The 22,834-nt window shown below is 51.2% G+C and overlaps 1 protein-coding gene across 1 annotated transcript; it reads right to left on the bottom strand.

The window, feature by feature from the left end:
* Positions 1–1,796: 1,796 nt before the first annotated feature.
* On the bottom strand, positions 1,797–9,141 carry CDK10 (cyclin dependent kinase 10). The gene is made up of 13 exons (XM_060254468.1): positions 8,946–9,141; positions 7,787–7,859; positions 7,007–7,078; positions 6,788–6,890; positions 6,149–6,230; positions 5,595–5,662; positions 5,362–5,414; positions 5,194–5,263; positions 4,251–4,310; positions 3,957–4,080; positions 3,333–3,472; positions 2,537–2,589; positions 1,797–2,443 (listed from the first exon to the last, which is right to left on the bottom strand). Exons 1-13 carry the CDS (start codon positions 9,036–9,038, stop codon positions 2,343–2,345), a joined length of 1,092 nt encoding a protein of 363 aa, XP_060110451.1. The 5' UTR covers positions 9,039–9,141; the 3' UTR covers positions 1,797–2,342.
* Between the last annotated feature and the right edge of the window lie 13,693 nt (positions 9,142–22,834).

Genomic DNA, 22,834 nt, shown 5'->3' with positions numbered 1-22,834 from the left:
GAAGTGCAATGGCTGGGTGGGAGGGAGGCTCTTTCTAGGACTGCTTCCTCGGCAGCCAGAGTCTGTTTCTCCAGCTGAGAAGCAACTTTCACACCCTCCCTCCATTCACAGGACTCACGGCAGCAGCAGAAGTCCTTGGTTGTGACTCCATTGCCTTTCTTGCAAAATTATTGGGGGGGGGGGCTGCAGAGAGAGCTGACAAGTAGCCCCATGTTCTCCTGCGCGTGAGAGCTGCAGTGGGGGGAGTCAGGCCCCCAGCTGGTGCTCAGAAAAGCGGCTGCTTTGACAATCATGGGGCATTCCTGCAGCTTCTCCCAGAGTTAGGGGCAGTTCTCTTGTCATCTCTCATCTGTCCGTTCGAAAGGGAAGGGAAAATGAGCTGCAGTTGGGCAGGCTCCGGCCTCTGCCCCTGTGCCTCTTGCTGACTTGCCTTCATTTTCTGTGCGAGGCTTATTTGCCAACACTTGGAATATTTTTGTCAGAACTCGGTATTTCCAAGTTGTTTTCAAAATGTAAAGTTTTTCCGTGCCTAGGAAGTATGTGTCTGGGTGCCATGATTTCGCTGGAGCCAGAAAGAAATGTTTACCTGGGGGGGGGGGGGGGGAGTTTGTGTGGGGGCAGAATTTGGCTGTCAGAAATTTAGTGTGAGTTTCTAACCCATATTTTATCAAAGAGCTTCTAAAAAGTGCAATGGGGGCACTATCTAGAGAAATCAATAAAACCACCATAGGAGGAGCACTGCTGAAGGTGTTTAGGGGAAACCTGGACCAGAAAGTGAAATGTCACACATACGGAAGGACAAGCCTTGCAGGGCAAGAATCAACATGGCTTCTGCAAAGGGAAAGTCTGCCTCACCTGCATTCTGAGTTTGTTGAGAAGATTAATAAGTATATGGATAAGAGTGAGATGGTAGGCATTTATTTGGGCTTACCAAAAAACCCTGACAAAAGTCTCTCACCAAAGGTCCATTAATAAATTTAGCACTTGTGGAATAGCAAGATGAGTTCTGTCATCAATTAATAGCTTGTTACAACAAGAAGCAGAGGTGAGGAGCAACCAGCAGGCCTTACAGTGGAGACTGTGCTCTTTTAGCTCCTTAAAGGGTCTGGTGTTTGGGGTATGAAGTGCAGCTGCCAGGTTTGCAGGTTAACATTGAATTATTCAGTACAGCAAAAACAAAAAACTTTGTGAAACACTCCAAAAGGATCTCTCCCTGCTGGGTGAATGAGAGGTATCATGGCAAAGGAGGTGCAGTGCAAGCCAGTGTGAAGTGATTGGGGCACAGAGCCCTTAACTTTAAGTATACCCTGATAGGGGTCTGAAGTAGTGGAGACAGAAAGGGAGAGCGAAATTGAGGCTGCAGAGGAAAACTAGATGAAAATGTTGATGGGAGTGAGAAAGCCAGACTCTTCGCTAAAATAGCCAGTAGAGTAGCACCCTTTGTATAGATAGATCTACGGTACTGCTATATTTGGAATACTATGCATAATTGCAGCATCCCTTCTTGGAAAGGATTCATGGAACTGGAAATGCAGCCTAAGCGAGGGGGAAGCACACAAAAGCAATTAAAGGCACCAAGCACGCTGCCTAGTGAAAAGGCTGAAGGGTCTGGGATTCCAGTTTTTTGGAGGGGAGAGGAGATGACTGAGATGAGGAAGGTTTTTAGAACTATGTTTGAGAGGTGTGGGAGAGTCAGCAAATACGAAAATAGGAATTTCTCTTCTCCCATAATACTTGGATGCGGGATCACCCACAAAGCTGGAGAATAAGCACTGAGCACAGACATAAGGAAGCAGTTTCATACAACACATAATTTATGGTATCTATTGCCACCAGGTCTGGAGATAGGCTTGAATGGGATTAGACATATTTGTGGGAGACAGGCTAGGCACTGGCTGCCTGCATTGTCTATGGTTTCCAATACTGCTGTGCAGGGTGCACGGTTCAGAGCCAGAACTCTGGATGTCACCTGAGAAAGCCTTCCACTGCGCAAAGTAACCTAATGAATAGCCTGGCCATATAATACTTCCCAGTGGCCAGCAGGAATGGCTCATGGTGAAGTGCGGTTATGTGCTTAGGGGCAGGATCCATCCACTTGTCAGTGCTGCGGCTGGCACCGTCGCGCCCTGCTGATCAGTGTCCAGGGAAACCCAGCAAGAGGATGCCGGCTGGCATCCAGTGAGGTTATCCTTCTGTCTGTTCCTAGAAACCCCGAGACATTCGGGAAGCCCCAGACAGCAGGGGAGGGTTCTCTTCCGCCCGTGACAGGCTCCGGCTCCTTCTGAGGCAAATTTTGCCCCACGTGCATGTGCTGTGCCACTTCTGCATGCCATACAAGAGGCTTAGGGCCGGCTGCGTTTGCCTGGGCACTCTGTGGCTGCACTCGGGGCAGCCCGCTTGTTGCGATGGTGTGGGAACGTCGGCATGAGCTCCGGCTCGCAGGCTGGAGAGAGGGAGAAGAGTGGGTCAGGCAGTGCTTGAGGGGAGGAGCCCAGTTGATGTTGAGAAAGCCCTCCCCCCCCCCAATGAGACTCACGCAGGGGCTTCTCTTTGAAGTAGGAGCTCTCCAGACAGTCGCCGGCTGTGGCTCTGGGGAGAAAAGACAAGGGAGGCAGTGAAGGGCCGAACGACTGCCCCCCTCCCCCCCAAGGGTCTGCTTTAGGAAAGCCCTTCTCTGGAAAGGAGGTGGCACTTTCTCCTCCACTCTCACAGATGCTGGTGTGCCCATCAGTTGGCCACTGGTCCCCTTGGGGTGGTGGAGTCATGCACTGCAGGCTGGATCTGACCCAGGCTGCTGGTCAGGGACTTATGCCTGGCAGAATCCCCCTTTAAACAAGCTGGTGAGCAGCCTAGCCCAGCTGTCCATCCTTCCCAGACAAGCAGTAGCTCAGCCCTTCTTCCCACAGAGTGGATTCCCATAGTCTGCAAAGCAGCCCTACACCAGGCTGTGCTTGTGGCAATTCTGACCACCGCCACTAGATGGCTCTACCCCCCACTCATTGCCCACCAAGGGCTATAACCTGTGAAGCCGGCTTCTTCAGTGACCCTTTTCCTGGTGGGTCTGAAGCAGCAGAACAAAGTTGGAGTCCAATCAGGCACCTCTGAGACTGACAGAGCTTTATTCAAGGTATAAAATTTTATGTGCAAGCATATTTCTCCAGATGTACCTTGAATTGGCCCTAAAGATGCCACGAGTCAAACTTTATTCTGTTTTGCAGTGTGGGACTCCTCCTGCCCTGCTTGGCCATTCCCACCCTCCTGCTCTGCTGCTCTTCTGGAGGGGGACGTGCCCTTGAGACGTGCAGGCGGGTGACACCTCGGTGCCCACTTGCCTTTTCTTGGGATCATACATGAAGAGGAAGTTGAGGAGGCGGAGCCCGGCTTCTGACAGCCAGGGGAACTTGTGCTTCAGGTTGTTGTAGGGCTGCTTGCGCAGGGTATACTGGCTCACCAGGGGCAGCTTGGAGAAGCCCTGGAGGATACAAGGGATTTGCCTTTAGCAGAGGGCAAGGGGCTCCAGTTTGGTGTAGTGGTTAAGTGCGTGGACTGTTATCTAGGAGAGCCGGGTTTGATTCCCCACTCCTCCACTTGCAGCTGCTGGAATGGCCTTGAGTCAGCCAGAGCTCTCATGGGAGTTGTCCTTGGAAGGGCAGCTGCTGTAAAAAGCTCTCTCAGCCCCATCGACCTCACAGGGTGTCTGTTGTCGGGGGGGGGGGGAGGGGGGAGGTAAAGGAGATTGTGACTGCTCTGAGACTGAGATTCAGAGTATAGGGCAGGATGCAGCTCCCAGGAGCCTCTTGCAACGTGCCTGGTTCCTGCTGGGACTGCAGGTAACCAGCTACACTTTCAGGCCAGGACTAAGGTTAGATAGCCCTCAGGGTGCCTTCGGTGCTGCTGCCCAAAGGAAGGAGGCTTGGGAGACCCACCAGGGGGGATCAGGCAAAGAAAGCACTCACTGGCCAGATGGTCTCGTTTGGCGTGCCCAGGAGCTGCACGATCATGTCTATCTGCTGGATCTCGGAACTCCCAGGCAGCAGGGGCTTGTGGGCCAGCAGCTCTGCCAGGATGCAGCCCACTGCCCTACAAGCACAGAGGATCACAACCAGGCCTGGGTTTGCCCCTCGCCCCTCGCAGAGCTCCCAAGGCAGACCCAGAATGCAGTATTCCGATTCCTTTTTCGCTCCCCACCCACCACAGCCTTGAGCCCCAGACTAGGACAGTATAGGGCAGGATGTAGGCTGTGCCCTCACCACATATCGATGGCCGTGGTCTGTGTGGTTGTTCCCAGTAACAGTTCAGGGGCTCGGTACCTACAAGATGGAAGAAAGGGTAAGAAATGCTGGATCCGAGCTGCAGTCCCTCTAGTCCAGCATCCTTTCTTACAGAGCAGACAATCAATTCCTCTGGAGGTCCAACACTGGGAAAAGATGCCAAGGCTTTCCCCTGATGCGGTCTCCTGGCACTGAAATTCAGACGCTGACTGCCCCCGAAAGTGGAGGTTCCCTTTAGTCACCATGGCTAATAGCCACCGTGAAATCCCATTAAAACCATTTGTGGTTGTGAATTTCACAATTTAATCAGCAGTTGAGTAAAACCGGAGGGGGGTGGTTGTCTGTTGTGAATGTGCACTGCTCTTCAGATTCATTGAGTGCAACTCCAAGATCTAACAGTGGGAGAACAAAATTCTCTTTGTCCATCCCATGCATAATTTTAAAAACCTCTCATCATGTTTCCCCTAAACAGAAAAGCCCTGGGCAGTCTAGAGGTTGTGGCAGGCCTTTTGTGCTGCCTGAATCCAACAACCAAGCGGTACTTCCAAAACCTGCTGGGGGGGGGGGGGCGGCTGTGCATGCAGCTGGGAGTGAGGGATGGTCAGTAGTGAACGAGCTGTTTCAAACTTCATGGCTTGATGTCAAGCACTACTCCGGCCTCTCTTGCAAAGAGGCATTGTTATTTATTGTTTAATATTTCTCCTCAAAACCACCCCCCTTTCCCTCATCTCTGTGCGTTCGGGTATGGTGCAGGTTTCTTAAGGAAGGACATTCCTTTTGGCCAGCTGCTGGGGAAGGAGCGGCAACGTCTTCATTTTGGGCTTGTGCATCTAATCTCCAGGAGAAAAGCCCAGCCCTTCCCACTCACCTGCCACGTAGTGACCAGGCAGGATGATCGGGCTAGTCGGGGGCAGCTACTCACCAGAGTGTGACAACTTTGGGAGTCATTGGCTTCAGGGGTACCCTGTAGGCACGAGCCAGGCCAAAATCCGCTGCAAAAAGGGGGCACGAGAGGGTCACACGTCAGCAGCATTCTAAGCCAGTGGGGGGGGGGGAGGGAGGGAGTGGGCCAGCTACTGCAGAGACTCACCGGTCTTCACACACCCTTTGTCGGTCATGAGCAAGTTGGACACTTTCAGGTCCCTGGGAGAGGAAAGCAAGGCCCAGGTAAAGAAGAGCCAACCTGGGAGCAGCCCTTCCTACCCTGGTTGCCCCTCGATCCTCCTCCCAGCTTCCACGGGGTGGGGAAGGTGTGCTGCCCGCAGCAGTGCTGGGAAGCTGCACATCTGCCTTGGCTCTAGTGGTTCCCTGCCTGTTCCTCACCGGTGGATGATGAAGTTGTCGTGCAGGTACTGGAGGCCCTTGAGAACCTGGAGGATGATGCACTTCACCTGCACAGAGGGGGAGGCATGAATGGGGGGAGAGGTCTCCTGAATGTCCCACCCCCCGCTCTGGCCTCCATCAGATTCCTGACTGGTCCCCTCTGCAAAAACACAGGGAGCTCAACCCACTGAGCAAGACCCTACCAGGCTTGCACTCAGCCCCTTTCTTGGCACCCATCAAGCCACGAGCGCTGAGACCTCCGGACTGCCGCACAAGCATTCTCGCTTCCTTTTACTGGCGCCTCACTAAAAGCAGAAAGGCCCCCCCTCCTTACTCCTTGCGCCGCTTCAGCAGGACCAGTGTTCAGCAGATCCCCCGAGGGACGTTTGTTTATTTATCAGATTTATATCCCGCCCTCCCCCAACAGGCTCACTAAACATTAGCAATTTACAAACATATTAAAAATAAAATATATTAAAAATATGGGTCTTTCACCCTGGCAAGGCCGACCTTGCTAGTCTCCCCTCCCTTCTGCCACTCCAGCCTGTGCCTACCTGGGCTTCCGAGAAGGGAACCTGCATGTTCTCCAGCAGGCTGGCCAGGTCCTGCTCACAGTAGCCCATCACCAGGAAGATGCTGCAGGAGAACAACCGGTTACTGTCAGGTCTATGACTATCTTCAATAACAACGACTCTCCCTTTACCAGGATTAGCGTTTATTGTAAGACGGGACAGGACCTCCGGCAAGCCAGTGGCGAAATGAAGGCGGGATGCAGGTGTCTGATTATATATAAAAGCAGTTATCCGTTATAAGCGTGCCGGATTTTTCTGGCGAGAGATAGGTTTAAAAAACCAAGAAGTTACAGTACAGACATTCTCACATCACAGTGCTCACTAGAGGTGCTCCCTAGCAGATAGTGCCGACCTTGAAAGGCAGACAGTGTTAGAGGGCCTAAATACTTTCATTTCTTTAGCAGCACGCAAGTGTTTCAGCACAGAACAGCAAGAAAATAATACATGGCTAGAGAGCTGCCAAAGAGGCAGGAGTGGGTGAAGCAGCCTGCCCCCTGCCCAGGAACCAGCCATACCCAGCAAGCCATGCTTGGCGTTCTCAGCCTTCATCCCCAGCCTCACTCTGCTCCGGAGGATATAAGTGGCAGGTTTGGTTTGGTGGGGAGAAAGCAACCCCAGTACCTCTCGAGATGATTCCCCACGACCACCTCCTTCAGCTCCACGATGTTGGGGTGCTGCAGCTTCAGCAGCAGGGTGATCTCCCGCAGGCTGCTGATGGGGATTCCTGCAGGAAGCGAGGGGGGCCACGCTAAGAGGCAGCAGTTTTGCCCCCCAGAGCCCCCTCCTCCCTAATCCCCCCCCCCAATTAAGGAGGTCCCTGAGCTTTCCCTCTACACTCACCGTCCTTCTCTTTGTCCATCCGCACTTTCTTCAGTGCCACGATCTCATCCGTCAGGGTGTCCCGAGCACGGTCTGAAATGGCAGTGCAATCTTAGGCCCGGCCCTGGGGAAGTCTCCCTCCCCACCTCTCTGTCTCCCTGCGGTTTGCTGATGCAGCCCCTCCTCCAGATAAGAAGCCAGCACATAGAATGCAATGTGTTCAGCCTGCAGTCAGGCCTGAATTCAAATGCTGACTGAATGGAAGTTCCTTCTGCATACAAAATGGCTGCTCAATTCCCCTGGACTCCATGGAAAGACCTTGGCCCAATGGCAAAGCAGGTGCTGTGCTTGCAGGTGGTGCTGAGTTCAATTCTCAGCTGCTCCAAGTTAAGGAGCTCAGGTAGCGATGAAGCTCATCTCAGCCTCTAACTGCTTTGTTCCCAGCGGTTGCTTGGTGCAGGTTCCCATGCCCCATTCACTGCTTTTCCATGCAGGAATATCACAGCTCTAAACGACAAGAAGAACCTTCTTATTCATGCCAACCCTTCTGTTCCCCACAGGCTCTCCAGAAAGGCTTCCAAATAAGCAGGATCTTATCTATTTCCCAATGTGCATTGCCAATAAAGCAGTAGAATCTCATGTGTGGTCCAGCTAGAAGAATGGTTGCAGTCACATCCCCAGGGAAGACTGATGGAAGGCGAATGCCAAGAGGCTCAGGTCCCTGTATGAATTCCCCAGCATCTGGGGCTTTACGTGAAACAAAGGCCAGGCATTGCCCTGTACGGTGACAACAGCACTTACACACTATGCCGTAGGTCCCTTCTCCGATCCGATTGAGCTTCTCAAACTCCTTCACGCTCCGGCATCTTCCCAGCTGTTAAGAGAGACACGTCATGGAACCAGCTCTGGCTGGGCCCCTTTGCAGAGACAGCTGCTCATCCAGGACACCAGCAGGTCAATGCTCACACATGGAAGGTGCATCCCAAACTGGGAGTCTATGTTGTGAAGAGAGAGTCTAGCCCTGTTCGCATTACCATAAAAGCACGTGTCATTCATGTGGAGTACACAATTATTTCAATAAATGCCTGGAATAATTCTCATCTGACATTCAGCACAGGTACTGCTGCATAATACAATACCCTACATTCAGCAAAGCAGAAGTCAAGTTGCATCTTTAAGACCAACCAATTTTTATTTAGAACGCAAGTTTTCGTGTGCTCTTCAGCACACTTCATCAGACAAGGAATGCAGCAGTGAGCAAAGCCATACAGAGCTGAGCCGAGCCATACGTAGCTGGAAGGCAATGGTCCAGAATGCAACATGGTAGGCCACTGCCTACCAGCTCTGTGTGGCTCTACTCAGCTCTGTATGGCTTTGCTCACTGTGCTGGATTGCTCATCTGATGAAGCGTGCTTAAGAGCACACGAAAGCTGCCGTTCTCAATAAAAACTGGTTGGTCTTAAAGGTGACACTTGACTCCTGCTTTGTTCAACTGCTTCAGACCAACACGGCTGCCCGCTTGGATCTATCTACATTCATCAGGTACTAGTTTTTTTGTTTCAGCAGCAACATGAACGCACGTTGGCTCTGTCTTGCAAACGGATGTATGCGCAGAACAAAGTTTGAGTCCAGTGGCACCTTTAAGACCGACCTGCATGTGTGTACATGTGGAAGGGCCACGCGCTCACTGTAATGTCTCTATGGAATGGAACGCCAGTCCCCGCGACCCTGCTGAGCCTCTCCGTCCCAGGGCCGGCTGGAGGAGACCCTGCCCCGGGGCCAGCCCCTGCTTCTTGCACAGCGGCTTCCGAGCAGGGCTTCCAGGAGAGCCAGTGTCGCTCATGCTCTGCGACCCCCGCCTCTGCAGCTTCCCAGGTCACTGGACAGCGCCCCCTCCCCGGCCAGAGGGAGGAGTTACTCCGCGCCCGGAGGCTTCTGGGAGTTGTAGTTCCCCACTCACCCTGTGCTCCGGAGGCACCGTGAAAAAGCCGCCCCGGAGACGTTTCAGTCGCAGAGACTCCGGCTCCGGGTCAGCGGAGGCCACCTCCGCCATGACGCTTTCCAAAGTCGCGGACCAACTTGTCCTTCCACATGCGGTCAATGCGCATGCGCGCGCACTTCCGCGCAGGCGCCGTACGGCTTCCCTCCCCTCCGCGAACTCCTAGCAACGGTTGCTACGCGCGGCTTTGGTTCCAAAATAGGGGGGGCGGGGCTGGAAATAGAGTTGCCAATCCCCAGGTGAGGGTAGGGTTGCCAAGTCCAATTTAAGAAATATCGGGGTCTTTGGGGGTGGAGCCAGGAGACATTAGGGGTGGAGCCAGAAACATCATTGAGCTCCAAAGGGAGTTCTGGCCATCACATTTAAAGGGACAGCACCTTTTCAGTTCCTTCCTTCCATAGGAAATCATGAAGGATAGGGGCACCTTCTTTTGGGGCTCATAGAATTGGACCCCTTGGTCCAATCTTTTTGAAACTTGGAGGGTATTTTGGGGAGAGGCACTAGATGTTGTACTGAAAATTTGGCGCCTCTACCCCAAAAAACAGCCCCCCCAGAGCCTCAGATACCCGCGGATCAATTCTCCATGATTTTCTGTGGGAATAAATCTCCATAGGGAATAGCAGAGTTCCCAGCAGACATTTCCCTCCCCTCCCCCCGCTTTCTGACGACCCTGAAGCAGGGGGAGGGTCTCCAAACCGGGGGATCCCCTGCCCCCATCTGGGGATTAGCAACCCTAGGTGAGGACAGGGGATCCCCCGGGTTGGAAGCCCTCTCCCCGCTTCAGGGTCATTAGGAAGCGGGGGGGGGGGGGCGGGGGGGGATGGAAATGTCTGCTGGACGCTCTGTTATGCCCTATGGAGACCGATTCCTATAGGGTATAATGGAAAATTGATCCATGAGTATCTAGGGCTCTGGGGAAGCTGCTTTTTGAGGTAGAGGCACTGAATTTGCAGCATAGCATCCAGTGCATCTCTTCCAAACACCCTGCAGGTTTCAAAAAAATTGGGCCAGGGGGTCCAATTCTATGAGTCCCCAAAGAAGGTACCCCTGTCGTTCATTATTTCCAATGGAGGGAAGGCATTTAAAAGGAGTGCGGTCCCTTTAAATGTGATGGCCAGAACTCTCTTTGGAGCTGAACGGTGCTTGTCACAACCTTTCTCCTGGCTCCACCCCAAAGTCCCCAGATATTTTTTGAATTGGACTTGGCAACCCTAGGTGGAAATGGAGGAGGGGAGCCGTACCAGCGAGATGACACTGGGGGGGGGGGGAGGGAATAAGGCAAGAATTGGAGTTTTGGGATCCTCATAGAGATGAAATGTTTACCCTGGTTACTATGGCAACACACCTTATTCCCCCCCTTTTAAAAAAACCATCTGAAATGTACATGGAGACCGAGAAAATGAATTTTACAAGTTCAGATCCGCACAGGATTGCTGCACGAGTTGGTTTATTTATTCACCTTTCCCTCCAGAGAGAGCCAGTTTGGTGTAGTGGTTAAGTGTGTTAAGCGGACTCTTATCTGGGAGAACCGGGTTTGATTCCCCACTCCTCCACTTGCACCTGCAGGAATGGCCTTGGGTCAGCCATAGCTCTGGCAGAAGTTGTCCTTGAAAGGGCAGCTGCTGGGAGAGCCCTCTCCAGCCCCACCCACCTCACAGGGTGTTTGTTGTGGGGGAGGAAGGTAAAGGAGATTGTGAGCCGCTCTGAGACTCTTCGGAGTGGAGGGCGGGATATAAATCCAATATCTTCTTCTTCTTCTTCTTCCAATGGTATGGTTGCTAGGTCTGGGTTGGAAAATACCTGGAGACTTTTGGGGATGGATCTGGGAGAGGGCGGGGTTTGGGGAGGGGCCTCAGCAGGGGGCAAAGCCAGAGTCCACCCTTCCAGGCAGCCATTTTCTCCAGGGGAGTGGATCTCTGCCAGTTGGAGATCACTTGTAAAAGCGGGAGATCTCCAGGCCCCATCTGAGGGTTGGCAACCCTAGCACACTGTTCTCCAGTTATGTTCACAACAGCCCTGTGAAGCAGACTAGGCCGAACTAACCCAAGGTTACTGCGTGAGCAGAGCAGACCAGGCAGTTGAATTTCGGTCTCCCAGGTCCTAGTTTGACACCCGAACTGCTGTACCACTCTGGCAGTGCCAGCCTTGGAGGAAAGCACCCTTGCTGCCCAAGGTGGAGGTGGGGAGATGAGGCAGGAGCTGGGGATTGCTCTTTGGAGGCATGCAGTGGCACACAGAAAACAGGTAGAACTCCAAAGATCTTTCAGATTTCCTAAGGAACATTCCTGGTTCTTAGAGAGGCGAGCTTGCTTGCCATACTGTCCCTGGTTACTATAGCAACACAGAAGCTTGTTTCCCCTTTAAAAAGGTGTTTGAAAGGTACATCAGTTCTGAGAAAATGAAAGGAGCTGGGTATGTTTAGCCTGGAGAGGAGGCAGCTGAGAGGTGATAGGATCACCATCTTCAAATACTTGAAGGGCTGTCCTATAGAGGATGGGGCAGAATTGTTTTCTGTGACCCCAGAAGGTAGGACCAGAACCAACGGGTTGAAATAAAAGGGTTTCTGGCTCAACATTAGGAAGAACTTGTGGACCGTTAAAACAGTTCCTCAGTGGAACAGGCTTCCTCGGGAGGTGGTGGGCTCTCCTTCCTTGGAGGTTTTGAAACAGAGGCTAGATGGCCATCTGACAGCAATGCAGATCCTGTGAATTTAGAGGGAGGTATTTGTGAATTTCCTACATTGGACCAGGGGTTGGACTAGATGACCCTGGAGGTCCCTTTCAACTCTATGATTCTAATGCTCTGTCAGACAGTCCCTAGAGGGTGTTACAAATGCAAATCCCCAACTACAGGATTGCAGCACTGGCACATATCGTTTTTTCTTTTTTCACCTCTCCTCCCCATTGTGGGCCCAAAGGGCTTACACTGTACTCCTGTCCTCCATTTTACATTCACAACAGCCCTGAGGAGGCTAGGTTGAGAGTCTGTGACTGACCAGAGGTTACCCTGGAAGCTTCCAGGAGTGGCAATGTGAACTTTGATCTTTCAGACCCTAGTCTGACACGCTTAACTGCCTTAGCACACTGGCTCTCAAAAACGGGTAAAGATGATGTCTCAGGAACAGGGATCACCAAAGTGGCATCCACCCACTGATGAGTTTCCAGGATCCCATTTGACAGTTTGGTGTAGTGGCTAAGTGTGTGGACTCTTATCTGGGAGAACCGGGTTTGATCCCCCACTCCTCCACTTTCAGCTGCTGGAATGGCCTTGGGTCAGCCAGAGTTCTGGCAAAGGTTGTCCTTGAAAGGGCAGCTGCTGTGGGAGCCTTCTCAGCCCCACCCACCTCACAGGGTGTCTGTTGTGGAGGGAGAAGATATAGGAGATTGTAAGCCGCTCTGAGTCTCTGATTCAGAGAGAAGGGCAAGGTATAAATCTGCAGTCTTCTTCTTCGTCTTTCCCAAGGCAAGGGTTTGAGGTGTTGTTCGGGATTGTTAGGTGGGCACCTTAAAACGTGGCTGTGTGCCTGGACTGGACCTCACCTCTCAGAAGTGCCCCCTGCCCCAACATTATGAATGCATCCATGAAAACGCTGCTTTGTTATCAACTGGGAATCATAAAGCGTTTACTAAACATATTTATTTGGAACTGAATATCTTGCTCCCGCATTTATATCTGGCTACGCTCTGCCCCTTCCTCTTCCTCCACCTGCAGGCACAGCAGTTACGGGGGGGACAGTCACACCAGGAAAGATACATTGGGGTGGATTCCCATTTATTGAGAGGGGACGAGGACTGCGCTTCTGGCTTGCTTTGGTAGGGCCTGTAACCATAAGCCTGGCTGACAATCACTGCTCTCCTTTGGTGGTCTTATAGGCATCTATCGTGCTGGGTCTTGAGTGCACCGTGTATGGGCCGTAGTCTTCTGTATCTCGGATGGTTCTAGTCTCAGGGAGTTCGTCGTCAATGGTCAGCTGTTCGTTGGAAGGCCCACTGACAACGATTTTAGGAATAATCCTTTTCTTCTTCCCAGGTTTATCAACGGGTGCTGCAGGAAAGGGAGAAAGGGAAATGCACATCTGCCGACAGAGGAACAGAACCTTCTGCTTCTTGCTGTCTCAGGAATGTAAGACCGGCGCAGACAGTGCTGGCATGCGTCCTGGTGCTTACTGTGTAAAAGGAGACAAGCCGCGACTGAACACCTTCCCACCCCATCCCCCTGTCGAGGAAGCTGCCTTATGCTTCCCCAGACTGTCAGTCCATCAAAGTCAGTATCCTTTCCTCGAGACCGGCAGCAGCTCTCCAGGGAGTCAGGCTGAGGCCTTTCACATCACCTGATCCTTTCACCTGCTGGGGACTGAACCACAGCCGCCTCCCAGGTGAAGAAGCTGCTTCACATCTTCTCAACAGCACCGGAAAGCAAAAACTTCTTGCTTCTACTTTTGGAAGTGAGCCTCAAAGAGCTTTGCAAGAGCTTTACAACAAAATCACCAGTTCCAAGCATGTGTGTCAGGGAGATATGCAGCTTCCCTCTTACATTAAAGACATTGTTGCAGCATTGATGTGAGAATGACTAAGGACTGTAAGAATACAAGAAAAGAAATGTCTACATTTCTATTCACACATGGGGCCTTTCAGATGGGAGGTAAAATTTAACTCCCCCTTTGAGCCATTTCCTCTTCTCCCTCCCCATCTCCCCACTGCCTCCATTTCCTGACTTTGCTTTTGCCCTCTTCTTCTCCTCCAGCAGAAGAGGCCCGTGGCGCAGAGTGGTAAAGCTGCAGTACTGCAGTCCGAGCTCTGCTCACAACCTGAGTTTGATCTCAGTGGAAGCTGGGTTCAGGTAGCCGGCTCAAGGTTGACTCAGCCGCCCATCCTTCCGAGGTCGGTAAAATGAGTCCCCAGCTTCCTGGGGGGAAAGTGTAGAAGACTGGGGAAGGCAATGGCAAACCACCCCGTAAAAAGTCTGCCATGAAAATGTTGCGCAAGCAGCGTCGCCCCAGAGTTGGAAACGAGCGACTGGTGCTTGCACAGGGACTACTTTACCTTTTTTCTCCTCCAGTGGTTTGAAGCAGAGCTCTGCTGTCAGGTGCCATGCTGGGTTGCTACGGCAACCTAAGATATTGCCAAAACTCTCCCCCCCCCTCCTGCTTGCAGTGTATGTGTATGCAGGCTCTTTACATTTCTGGTGCTTTCCCTCCCAATTTATTTTTAACAAACTAGATTTTGCTAGCATTTCCCCTGGCCTTGCAGAACCCTCAATTGCAGCTGGGGCTAGTCCCCCTTAACAGATTTTTTGATCTGCATCTGAGTCATCTCTTGGCTGTTTAGTATAAGGATGCTTAACATTTGCACAGCTTTTCCAAATGTTCAGAGCAGCTTACAAACATAAATTTGTTGGTAATCCTTACAAAGGATATTGTAGTGAGGCTGGGGGGCGGAGGTGGAGAAAAGGGGGCTTGCCTGAAGCGACCATGTGAGCTTGTAGCAGAGATGAGGGTCCCAGATGAGACTTCACCCTGCCACGTAACATTATCATAAAGAATTCCTTCCTCAAATCTTGGCTGGGCTCCCCCCACCTCAAAAACCTGAGAACAGTTTCTGACCTCCAGATCAGCACCTCTACGAGCCACCCAAGGTCAGACTAGGTTTGCTGAGCAGTCGGGTTAGAACTGATAGAAGGAAGTCCTTCTTCACCCAAAGGGTGATTAACATGTGGAATTCACTGCCACAGGAGGTGGTGGCAGCTACAAGCATTGCCAGCTTCAAGAAGGGATTGGATCAACATATGGAGCAGAGGGCCATCAGTGGCTATTAGCCACAAGATGTAGACGGAACTCTCTGTCTGGGGCAGGGATGCTCTGTATTCTTGGTGTTGGGGGGGCACAGTGGGAGGGCTTCTAGTGTCCTGGCCCCACTGGTGGACCTCCTGATGGTGCCTGTTTTTTTCTTGGCCACTGTGTGACAGAGTGTTGGAATGGATGGGCCATTGGCCTGATCCAACATGGCTTCTCTTACGTTCTTATGCTTTAGTTTCACACGAAGACTGTCATATGTTTAGAAAATTAAGTCCACTTCTCTACAGATTGCAAAATACAGATTAAAAGACTACAAAAATTAAAATGCCTAAGTGAGGAATCTAAAAACAGGAACCACCTTTTTCTGGCATTCTAGTCAACCGAGCCCACCTACAGCAGGCAGTCCAGTGCCTGGAACATTAACCTGTGGGATGAATGGATGGCAATGTAGTCCTTCACTCAGAGCAAAGAGCCAGAGGAGAGGAGCAGTCATGGCTGGAGCAGCAAGCCCTCTGCCCCAGGGCTGCAGCCAGGGATCCCCCAGTTCGCAGGCCCTCCTCCCACTTCAGGGTTATCAGAAAGCGGTGGTTGGGGGGAGGGAAATGTCTGCTGGGCACTCCATTATACCCTATGGAGACCAATTCCCATAGGGTATAATGGAAGATTAATCTGCAGGTATCTGGGGCTCTAGGGGAGTGGGACTGGTTCTTTTTAGCTAGAGAAACCAAGTTTTCAGTATAGCATCCAGTGCCTCTCCTCAAAACAACCCCCAAGTTTCTGGACCAGGGGTCCAATTCTAAGAGTCCCCAAAGAAGGTGCCCCTCTCCTTCATTATTTCCAGTCGAGGGAAAGCATTTAAGAGGTGTGCAGTCTCCGTAAATGTGCTTGCCAGAGCTCCCTTCAAAGTTCAATCATGCTTGTCACACCCTTGCTTCTGGCTCCACCCCCAAAGTCCCCAGATATTTGAGTTGGACTTGGCAACCCTACCCTGGGCTCTTGATGCTATAAGCTGCCTTGAGTTCCACAAGCTAACACCCACCCCCCTTGCTGTGCACGCTGTGTTAGGGGAGGGGAGAGGGGAAAGTGGAAAGACCAGCAGCAAGGCTACTCCTGGGACCTGGGACCTTCTGCATACCAAGCAGATGCTCTACCACTCAACCACAGCCCTCCCCAAGCAATTGCTCTCTTTTGTCAGATGCACAAAGGGCCTTAAAGGGGTCTGTGCTTGAGAACATGCAATTGACACTTACCTTCTAAATGACCAGAATGTGCCAGTGACTTTCTTGGCCTGGATGTGGAGGCCTGGGAGAAGCCCTGGTGTGCGTGTGCATTCTGGTGCGCGTGTGCATTCTGGTGCGCGTGTGCATTCTGGTCCGGTTTGACTTGTGGCTTGGAATCTTTAATCTTGCCAGTATCTATCCCTGTGTGAAAAAGAAAGAGCAGAAAGAAGAGACAACGTTCCTCTTCTCTCCCTTTCTTGTGCTTTCTTATACCAGAAGAGCCCTCTGTAGCAATCCAAGGTTTTCTCTAGACAAGCATCCAGAAAAGCCCCCAGTAAGCCCCCCCACCCCACCTCTTCTCAGTGCAGAATATGGGGATGGGGGCGTCTAGTTGTTGTTAGACTTTTTTCTCCATTAATCTATTAAGAAGAGGCCTAATGATAACCCTTTTCCAGCCATCCTTTTCAGAGTCTGCTCTGAACGCTTTGTAGTTGCACACTTGATGGTGCAGAAAAGAGTCCTGTGGCAACTAAGTTTTATTCGAGGTATGAGCTTTCCGGTGCACAAACACACGAGCTCATGCCTGGAATAAAACTCTGCTGGTCTGAAAGGTGCCACTGGACTCTAACTTTATGCTGCTGCTTCAGACCAGCACAGCTACCCACCAGCATCTCATTTGATAGTGTAATCTGTTAATAACATTTGGGGCACCCTTCACAATACAGACACTAGCCCCGTAGCACACAGTGTTCAAGCGGCGGTCCTAAGCTCTGCTCACGGCCTGAGTTCAATCCTCGGTGGAAGCTGGGTTTTCAGGTAGCCGGCTCGAGGTTGGTTCAGCCTTCCATCCTTCCGAGATCGGTCAAAGGAGTCCCCAGCTTGCTGGGGGGGAAAGCGTAGATGACTGGGAAAGGCAATGGCAAACCACCCCGTTAAAAAGTCTGCCATGAAAACGTTGTGGAAGCAACGTCACCCCAGAGTCGGAAGCGACTGGTGCTTGCATGAGGGGCCTTTCCTTTTCTCACAATACAGAGGAAGCACCATCACTCCTTGGAATGATGATGATATTGGATTTATATCCTACCCTCTACTCCGAATCTCAGAGCGGCTCACAATCTCCTTTATCTTCCTCTCCCACAACAGACACCCTGTGAGGCAGGTGGGGCTGAGAGAGATATCCCAGAAGCTGCCCCTTTCAAGGACAGCTCTGCAAGAGCTATGGCTGACCCAAGGCTATTCCAGCAGCTGCAAGTGGAGGAGTGGGGAATCAAACCTGGTTCTTCCAGATAAGAATCCGCACACTTAACCACTACACCAAATTGGTTCTCAGTCTAGAAGACTTATACAACTGATGAACTCAGCACAACTGAGGAGCTATGGTTGTCAACTCCTGGATGAGAAATACTTGGCGATCTTGCAATCAGAGCCTGGGGAGGGACCTGGTATAATGTCAGAGTCCATCCTCCAGAACACCCATTTTCTCTAGGGGAGCTGGACAGCAGTGCTGCTTCCAAGGGGCCTAAAGTTGCCAACCTCTAGGTGGCACAACACACAAGAAAACACTGCATATAATACTTAACACACTATATATTCATACTTTACTTTTTAAATATATTATTTTCTGTACTGGCTTGTAACATAAACTGCGCTTGAAATAACAAATACCAGCCACATAGGCTCCAAAACAAATATCTTAAAGGCTCGGTCCTTGAAAGAGACAGCTGCTCACCCAATGTACTCTGGTTGATCCAATGGACTTTTGAGCCAAAAGAAGAAAGACTCTCAAATGGAGGCACAGGAAGTCCTTCAAAGGAGCAGCAGAGAGCTCTTCAGGTAGAGCCCAGTGGCAACATGCTGCCTAGCTTTACACACACGTTTCTTTTGAAGACTTCATCAGGCTACAGTTACGTCTGGAATGTTGCGCTACAGGCTACAGTTCTATCTATTTTCAAGTCAGCGCTCTTGCTTCGAAGGACTTCCTGTACCTCCATTTGAGATATTTTCTTCTTTTGGCTCAAAATACCTCAGCATTCATTTAGAAGACGGCTTCATTCTCTTCATGTTGCAAGTCCGTTGGATCAACCAAGTACATTGGGTGAGCAGCTGTCTCTTTTAAGGACTGTTTGTTGAAGGACCGAGCCTTTAAGATATCTGTTTTGGAGCGTATGTGGCTGGTATAAGTAATTTGTTATTTCAAGCGCAGGTTATGTTACAAGCTAGTACATTTGACAGAAAATATATATATATTTAAAAGCATGAATATATAGTGTATAAGTATTATATGCAGTGTTTTCTTGTGTGCTGCTCTATCTCCGCTGCAGTTGCTGTGTGTTGCTCAGCCTCCAGGTGGTGGCTGGAGATCTCCAGCAATTACAAGGCAATCTCCAGGCAATCGGTTCCACCTTTGGAGGACAAACTGTACAGAATCACATCCCCACAGGGCTCTCTCCGTCCCTCAGATTCTGCAGGCCTCAGGCTCTATCCTCAAAGCTTCACACATTTCCTAAGCCCGAGCTGGCAACTCTAAGATTGCCCCTTCTCACAACAACTGTGATACTGGTCCAGGTGACTGATCTGGCACAGCAGTTAGCAGTGACTGGTATGACGGCTGCATCCTGGGATTTTTGTTTTTGTCTGTGTACATGCACCTGGAAGTCATGGCAACCTCTGGAGATTGACCCCTACTTGGGGAATGGAGGATATTCAGAAAGGTGGCTGAATAAAGCCTGCCCCCGCCTCCTGACTGCTGGTGTTCCTTGGAGTCCTCTCAGCCAAGTACTTGCCAGGGTCGACTCTGCTTAGCTTCCAAAATCTGACAAGGTGAGGCTTGCCTGGGCTATTCAGGTCAGGGCTAGGACTGGCTGCATCCTGATGAGCTCCAGCTACTCTGAGCCTTAGTTCCCCACAAAGAGATGGTAAAGTGATCCATCGGTGTCTGAGCTATAAAGTTAAAGGGAGTCCTCTGTGCAAGCACCAGTCGTTTCCCACTCTGGGGTGACGCTGCTTTCACAGTGTTTTCACGGCAGACTTTTTACGGGGTGGTTTGCCACTGCCTTCCCCAGTCATCTGCACTTTCCCCCCAGCAAGCTGGGGACTCATTTTACTGACCTCAGAAGGATGGAAGGCTGAGTCAACCTTGGGCTTCTGCCAGGATTGAACTCAGGTCACGAGCAGAGCTTAGGACTGCAGTACTGCAGCTTTACCACTCTGTGCACAGGGCTCTAGACTTCTGCTATTCTTCTTCAGAATACTTGTGGGGGCTGGCATGATGGAGTGCTGCATCATTTTAAAAATAAATCCCTCCACAGAAAGTGAAGCACCAGGCAAAAGAATTCTATTTTTCTATTGGCAGGCATTCTGTGTTTGTTTTGTCATTCGGATGGGCCTGCTCCTACAGACTGGAACCTGCAAGATGCTGCAATACTTTGGGAAGATGCTCACGATTTCTTTAATAAACATGTAGTAACCTTATTCAGAAAAAAAATGAAGGAAGGAACACAAGGTCCTCAGTCATTCCTCCAGCCAGCTTATACATGATAAAACCTGGCCTGGGGCTGCTCCAGATTCTAGGATACTGGAACTAATATAGAACAGGAAATTGATTGCTGAGCAGTCCAGTCCACAGGCAGGCTCACCACCTGCACTATTGCTTGAGATCTAGGCCTGATCCAGCATACCTGAAACTTGAAACACCTGCTGCCTGAAAGACCCAAGCAGTAAGGATGATGAAAAGAAGAGCGCAAAGCCAAAACTGATCTCTGACATTTAGAAAAGGGCCCCAAACCCTAAAAAGTCTGGGAATTCTCTTTTGTCTTAGCCTTTCATCCTCCCAAAAAGCTGCATCTACGTAAGAAAAGATTGGATCAGGCCAGCAGCCCATCCAGTCCAACACTCTGTGTCACAGAAGAACATAAGAGAAGCCATGTTGGATCAGGCCAGCAGCCCATCCAGTCCAACACTCTGTGTCACATAAGAACATAAGAGAAGCCATGTAGATCAGGCCAGCAGCCCATCCAGTCCAACACTCTGTGTCACATAAGAACATAAGAGAAGCCCTGTTGGATCAGGCCAATGGCCCCTCCAGTCCAACACTCTGTGTCACAGAAGAACATAAGAGAAGCCATGTTGGATCAGGCCAGCGGCCCATCCAGTCCAACACTCTGTGTCACAGAAGAACATAAGAGAAGCCATGTTGGATCAGGCCAGCAGCCCATCCAGTCCAACACTCTGTGTCACACAGTGGTCAAAAACCCAAGGTGCCACTGGCGGTTCACCAGTGGAGCCAGGACACTAGAAGCCCTCCCACTGCCCCCCAAGCACCAAGAATACAGAGCATCACTGCAAGAACAGAAGAGAAGCCCTGTTGGATCAGGCCAGCAGCCCATCCAGTCCAACACTCTGTGTCACACAGTGGCCAAAAACCCAAGGTGCCACTGGCGGTTCACCAGTGGAGCCAGGACACTAGAAGCCCTCCCACTGCCCCCCAAGCACCAAGAATACAGAGCATCACTGCAAGAACAGAAGAGAAGCCCTGTTGGATCAGGCCAATGGCCCATCCAGTACAACACTCTGTGTCACACAGTGGCAAAAAACCCAGGTGCCATCAGGAGGTCCACCAGTGGGGCCAGGACACTAGAAGCCCTCCCACTGTGCCCCCCCCACAAGCACCAAGAATACAGAGCATCCCTGCCCCAGACGTAAGAACATAAGCGAAGCCCTGTTGGATCAGGCCAATGGCCCCTCCAGTCCAACACTCTGTGTCACAGAAGAACATAAGAGAAGCCCTGTTGGATCAGGCCAATGGCCCATCCAGTACAACACTCTGTGTCACACAGTGGCAAAAAACCCAGGTGCCATCAGGAGGTCCACCAGTGGGGCCAGGACACTAGAAGCCCTCCCACTGTTCCCCCCCACAAGCACCAAGAATACAGAGCATCCCTGCCCCAGACATAAGAACATAAGAGAAGCCATGTTGGATCAGGCCAATGGCCCATTCAGTCCAACACTCTGTGTCACACAGTGGCCAAAAAACCCAGGTGCCACTGGCGATTCACCAGTGGAGCCAGGACACTAGAAGCCCTCCCACTGTGCCCCCCAAGCACCAAGAAGACAGAGCATCCCTGCCCCAGACAGAGAGTTCCAATAATACGCTGTGGCTAATATCTCAGCTATCCTGGTCTGCAGCATGTTTACCGAAAAGTCTCTCCCCCGGATCTCTGTGGGAAAGCATGCTTCATATTTCACCCCAAGCCTTCAAGCCAGGGCTGGCGCTGCCACTGGGCAAAGTGGGTGATTTCCGAGGGCGCTGGCCTTCTGGGGACGCCTGATTGGGTGCTCCCCATGTGACTCGGTGATGTTATCAGTGAAGGCGGGGGGAGGGAGGGTGCCAGAGGTTAGCCTTGCCTAGGGTGCCAGACAGTCCAAGGCCAGGCCTTCTCTAAGTGAGGGTGCTTGCAGTGGAAGCTGCTCACCAAACCCAAAGGCCCTGACTCTTGAGATTTCCTCCCAGCCTGGCCTCGCTCATGCCAGCTTTTAGCCTTCCGCAGCATCCCTTTGTTAAGAGGAATGAGAATGCTTTACCTCCTGCCCCGTCGTCCTGTTTGCTGTGAGACCGCCCCATAGGTGAGCCAACAGCCCTTGCCCCCCCCCTTCATTGGCACTGCTACATCTTGTGGCACTGCTTGGGTCCTTTTGTGACTCAGCACCAAGCAGCGCCATCATCATCAAAGAAACTGCACACCACATGCTGCTGCCCAAAGAGGGACCTCGGCTCAAGGAAGACCCCGGACACACCCTCTCATCTGTTCCTCCATCTGGAAAGCCTGGGGTCTCTCAATGGGGAAGGGCCAGGATGGCTTCAGGCCCCGGGGGCTGGGCTGCCCCCTTCAAAGTCATGGGGCTCCTTCCCACAGAATTAACTCTAACAGGATTGAAATGGAAAAGCTGAGCCAGGGAAATTTATTCTAAGTCAGGGGTGGCCAAACTGTAGCTCGGGAGCCACACATGGCTCTTTCACACATACTGTGTGGCTCTTGAAGCCCCCACTGCCCCGTCAGCCAGCTTGGAGAAGGCATTTAAAATTAAAGTTGCTTTCTTTCCACCTGTCTCCCCCTCCTCCCTCCCCCATCTATTTGTCTGTCTGACTGCCTTCCTTCCAGCTCTCAAACATCTGTTTATTCTATGTGGCTCCTACATTAAGCAAGTTTGGCCACCCCTGTTCTAAGCTATTGTCAAGGCAGGGGATCTCTAGCTAGAGTGGGTCATGTCACGCAAGAGCTATTTCTGTTTCCTTTCTCTGAGTGATATTAGCACTACAAAGCAGTTCCGGGCTTTCCTCCTGGAACCTGTCAGGAAGTACAGATTTCTCTCGCCTGTTCATCCTGGGCTCAGCTCCCAGTTGGTGTATTTCAGCCTTGCCCTCCAAAAGGCTCAGGATGGGTTATATTTGACTTTTTTTTTTTAATTGGCAGATTAGTATGTTTTAAAACATAATACTTACATCTTTCAAACCATCTCACAAACCATACCGGACCAAGAGAAAGTGAGGCCACCTTGTGAGTGTCATAGTTAAGCAGCGATTGGCAATTTTCAGAGATTTTGCACAACCGAAGGCAACTTGCTGTCCACTGTAGTTGCTCTTAAAGTGTTTTTAAAGTGTCTTTTTGGCACTTTTCTTAGAATGGCTTGGATGGTGCAAGAATGTTGGGAGAGACTCAAGCTAAGCACTGCAAAGCACAGAACAAGTCAAGGGACTCCCTGAATTCCATAGCCCTTCTTTCCAGTCTGCCAAGCGGTGGATTTCATTTTTGAGTGCTGTGCATTAAATAGCTCCCTGT

Source organism: Heteronotia binoei, chromosome 14 (assembly GCF_032191835.1).
Source record: "Heteronotia binoei isolate CCM8104 ecotype False Entrance Well chromosome 14, APGP_CSIRO_Hbin_v1, whole genome shotgun sequence".
NCBI lineage: Eukaryota > Metazoa > Chordata > Lepidosauria > Squamata > Gekkonidae > Heteronotia > Heteronotia binoei.
Note: the sequence above shows the minus strand (reverse complement) of the source record. Positions and strands in the feature narration are given on the sequence as shown.

Excerpts from the sequence above, each read along its gene's own strand:
- CDK10 (XM_060254468.1), bottom strand. The coding sequence starts at position 9,038 with ATGGCGGAGGTGGCCTCCGCTGACCCGGAGCCGGAGTCTCTGCGACTG. Across the intron at positions 5,415-5,594 it reads GACAACTTCATCATCCACCG|GGACCTGAAAGTGTCCAACT; the intron begins GTGAGGAACAGG and ends TTCCTCTCCCAG. Across the intron at positions 4,081-4,250 it reads ACCACGGCCATCGATATGTG|GGCAGTGGGCTGCATCCTGG; the intron begins GTGAGGGCACAG and ends CTGTGCTTGTAG.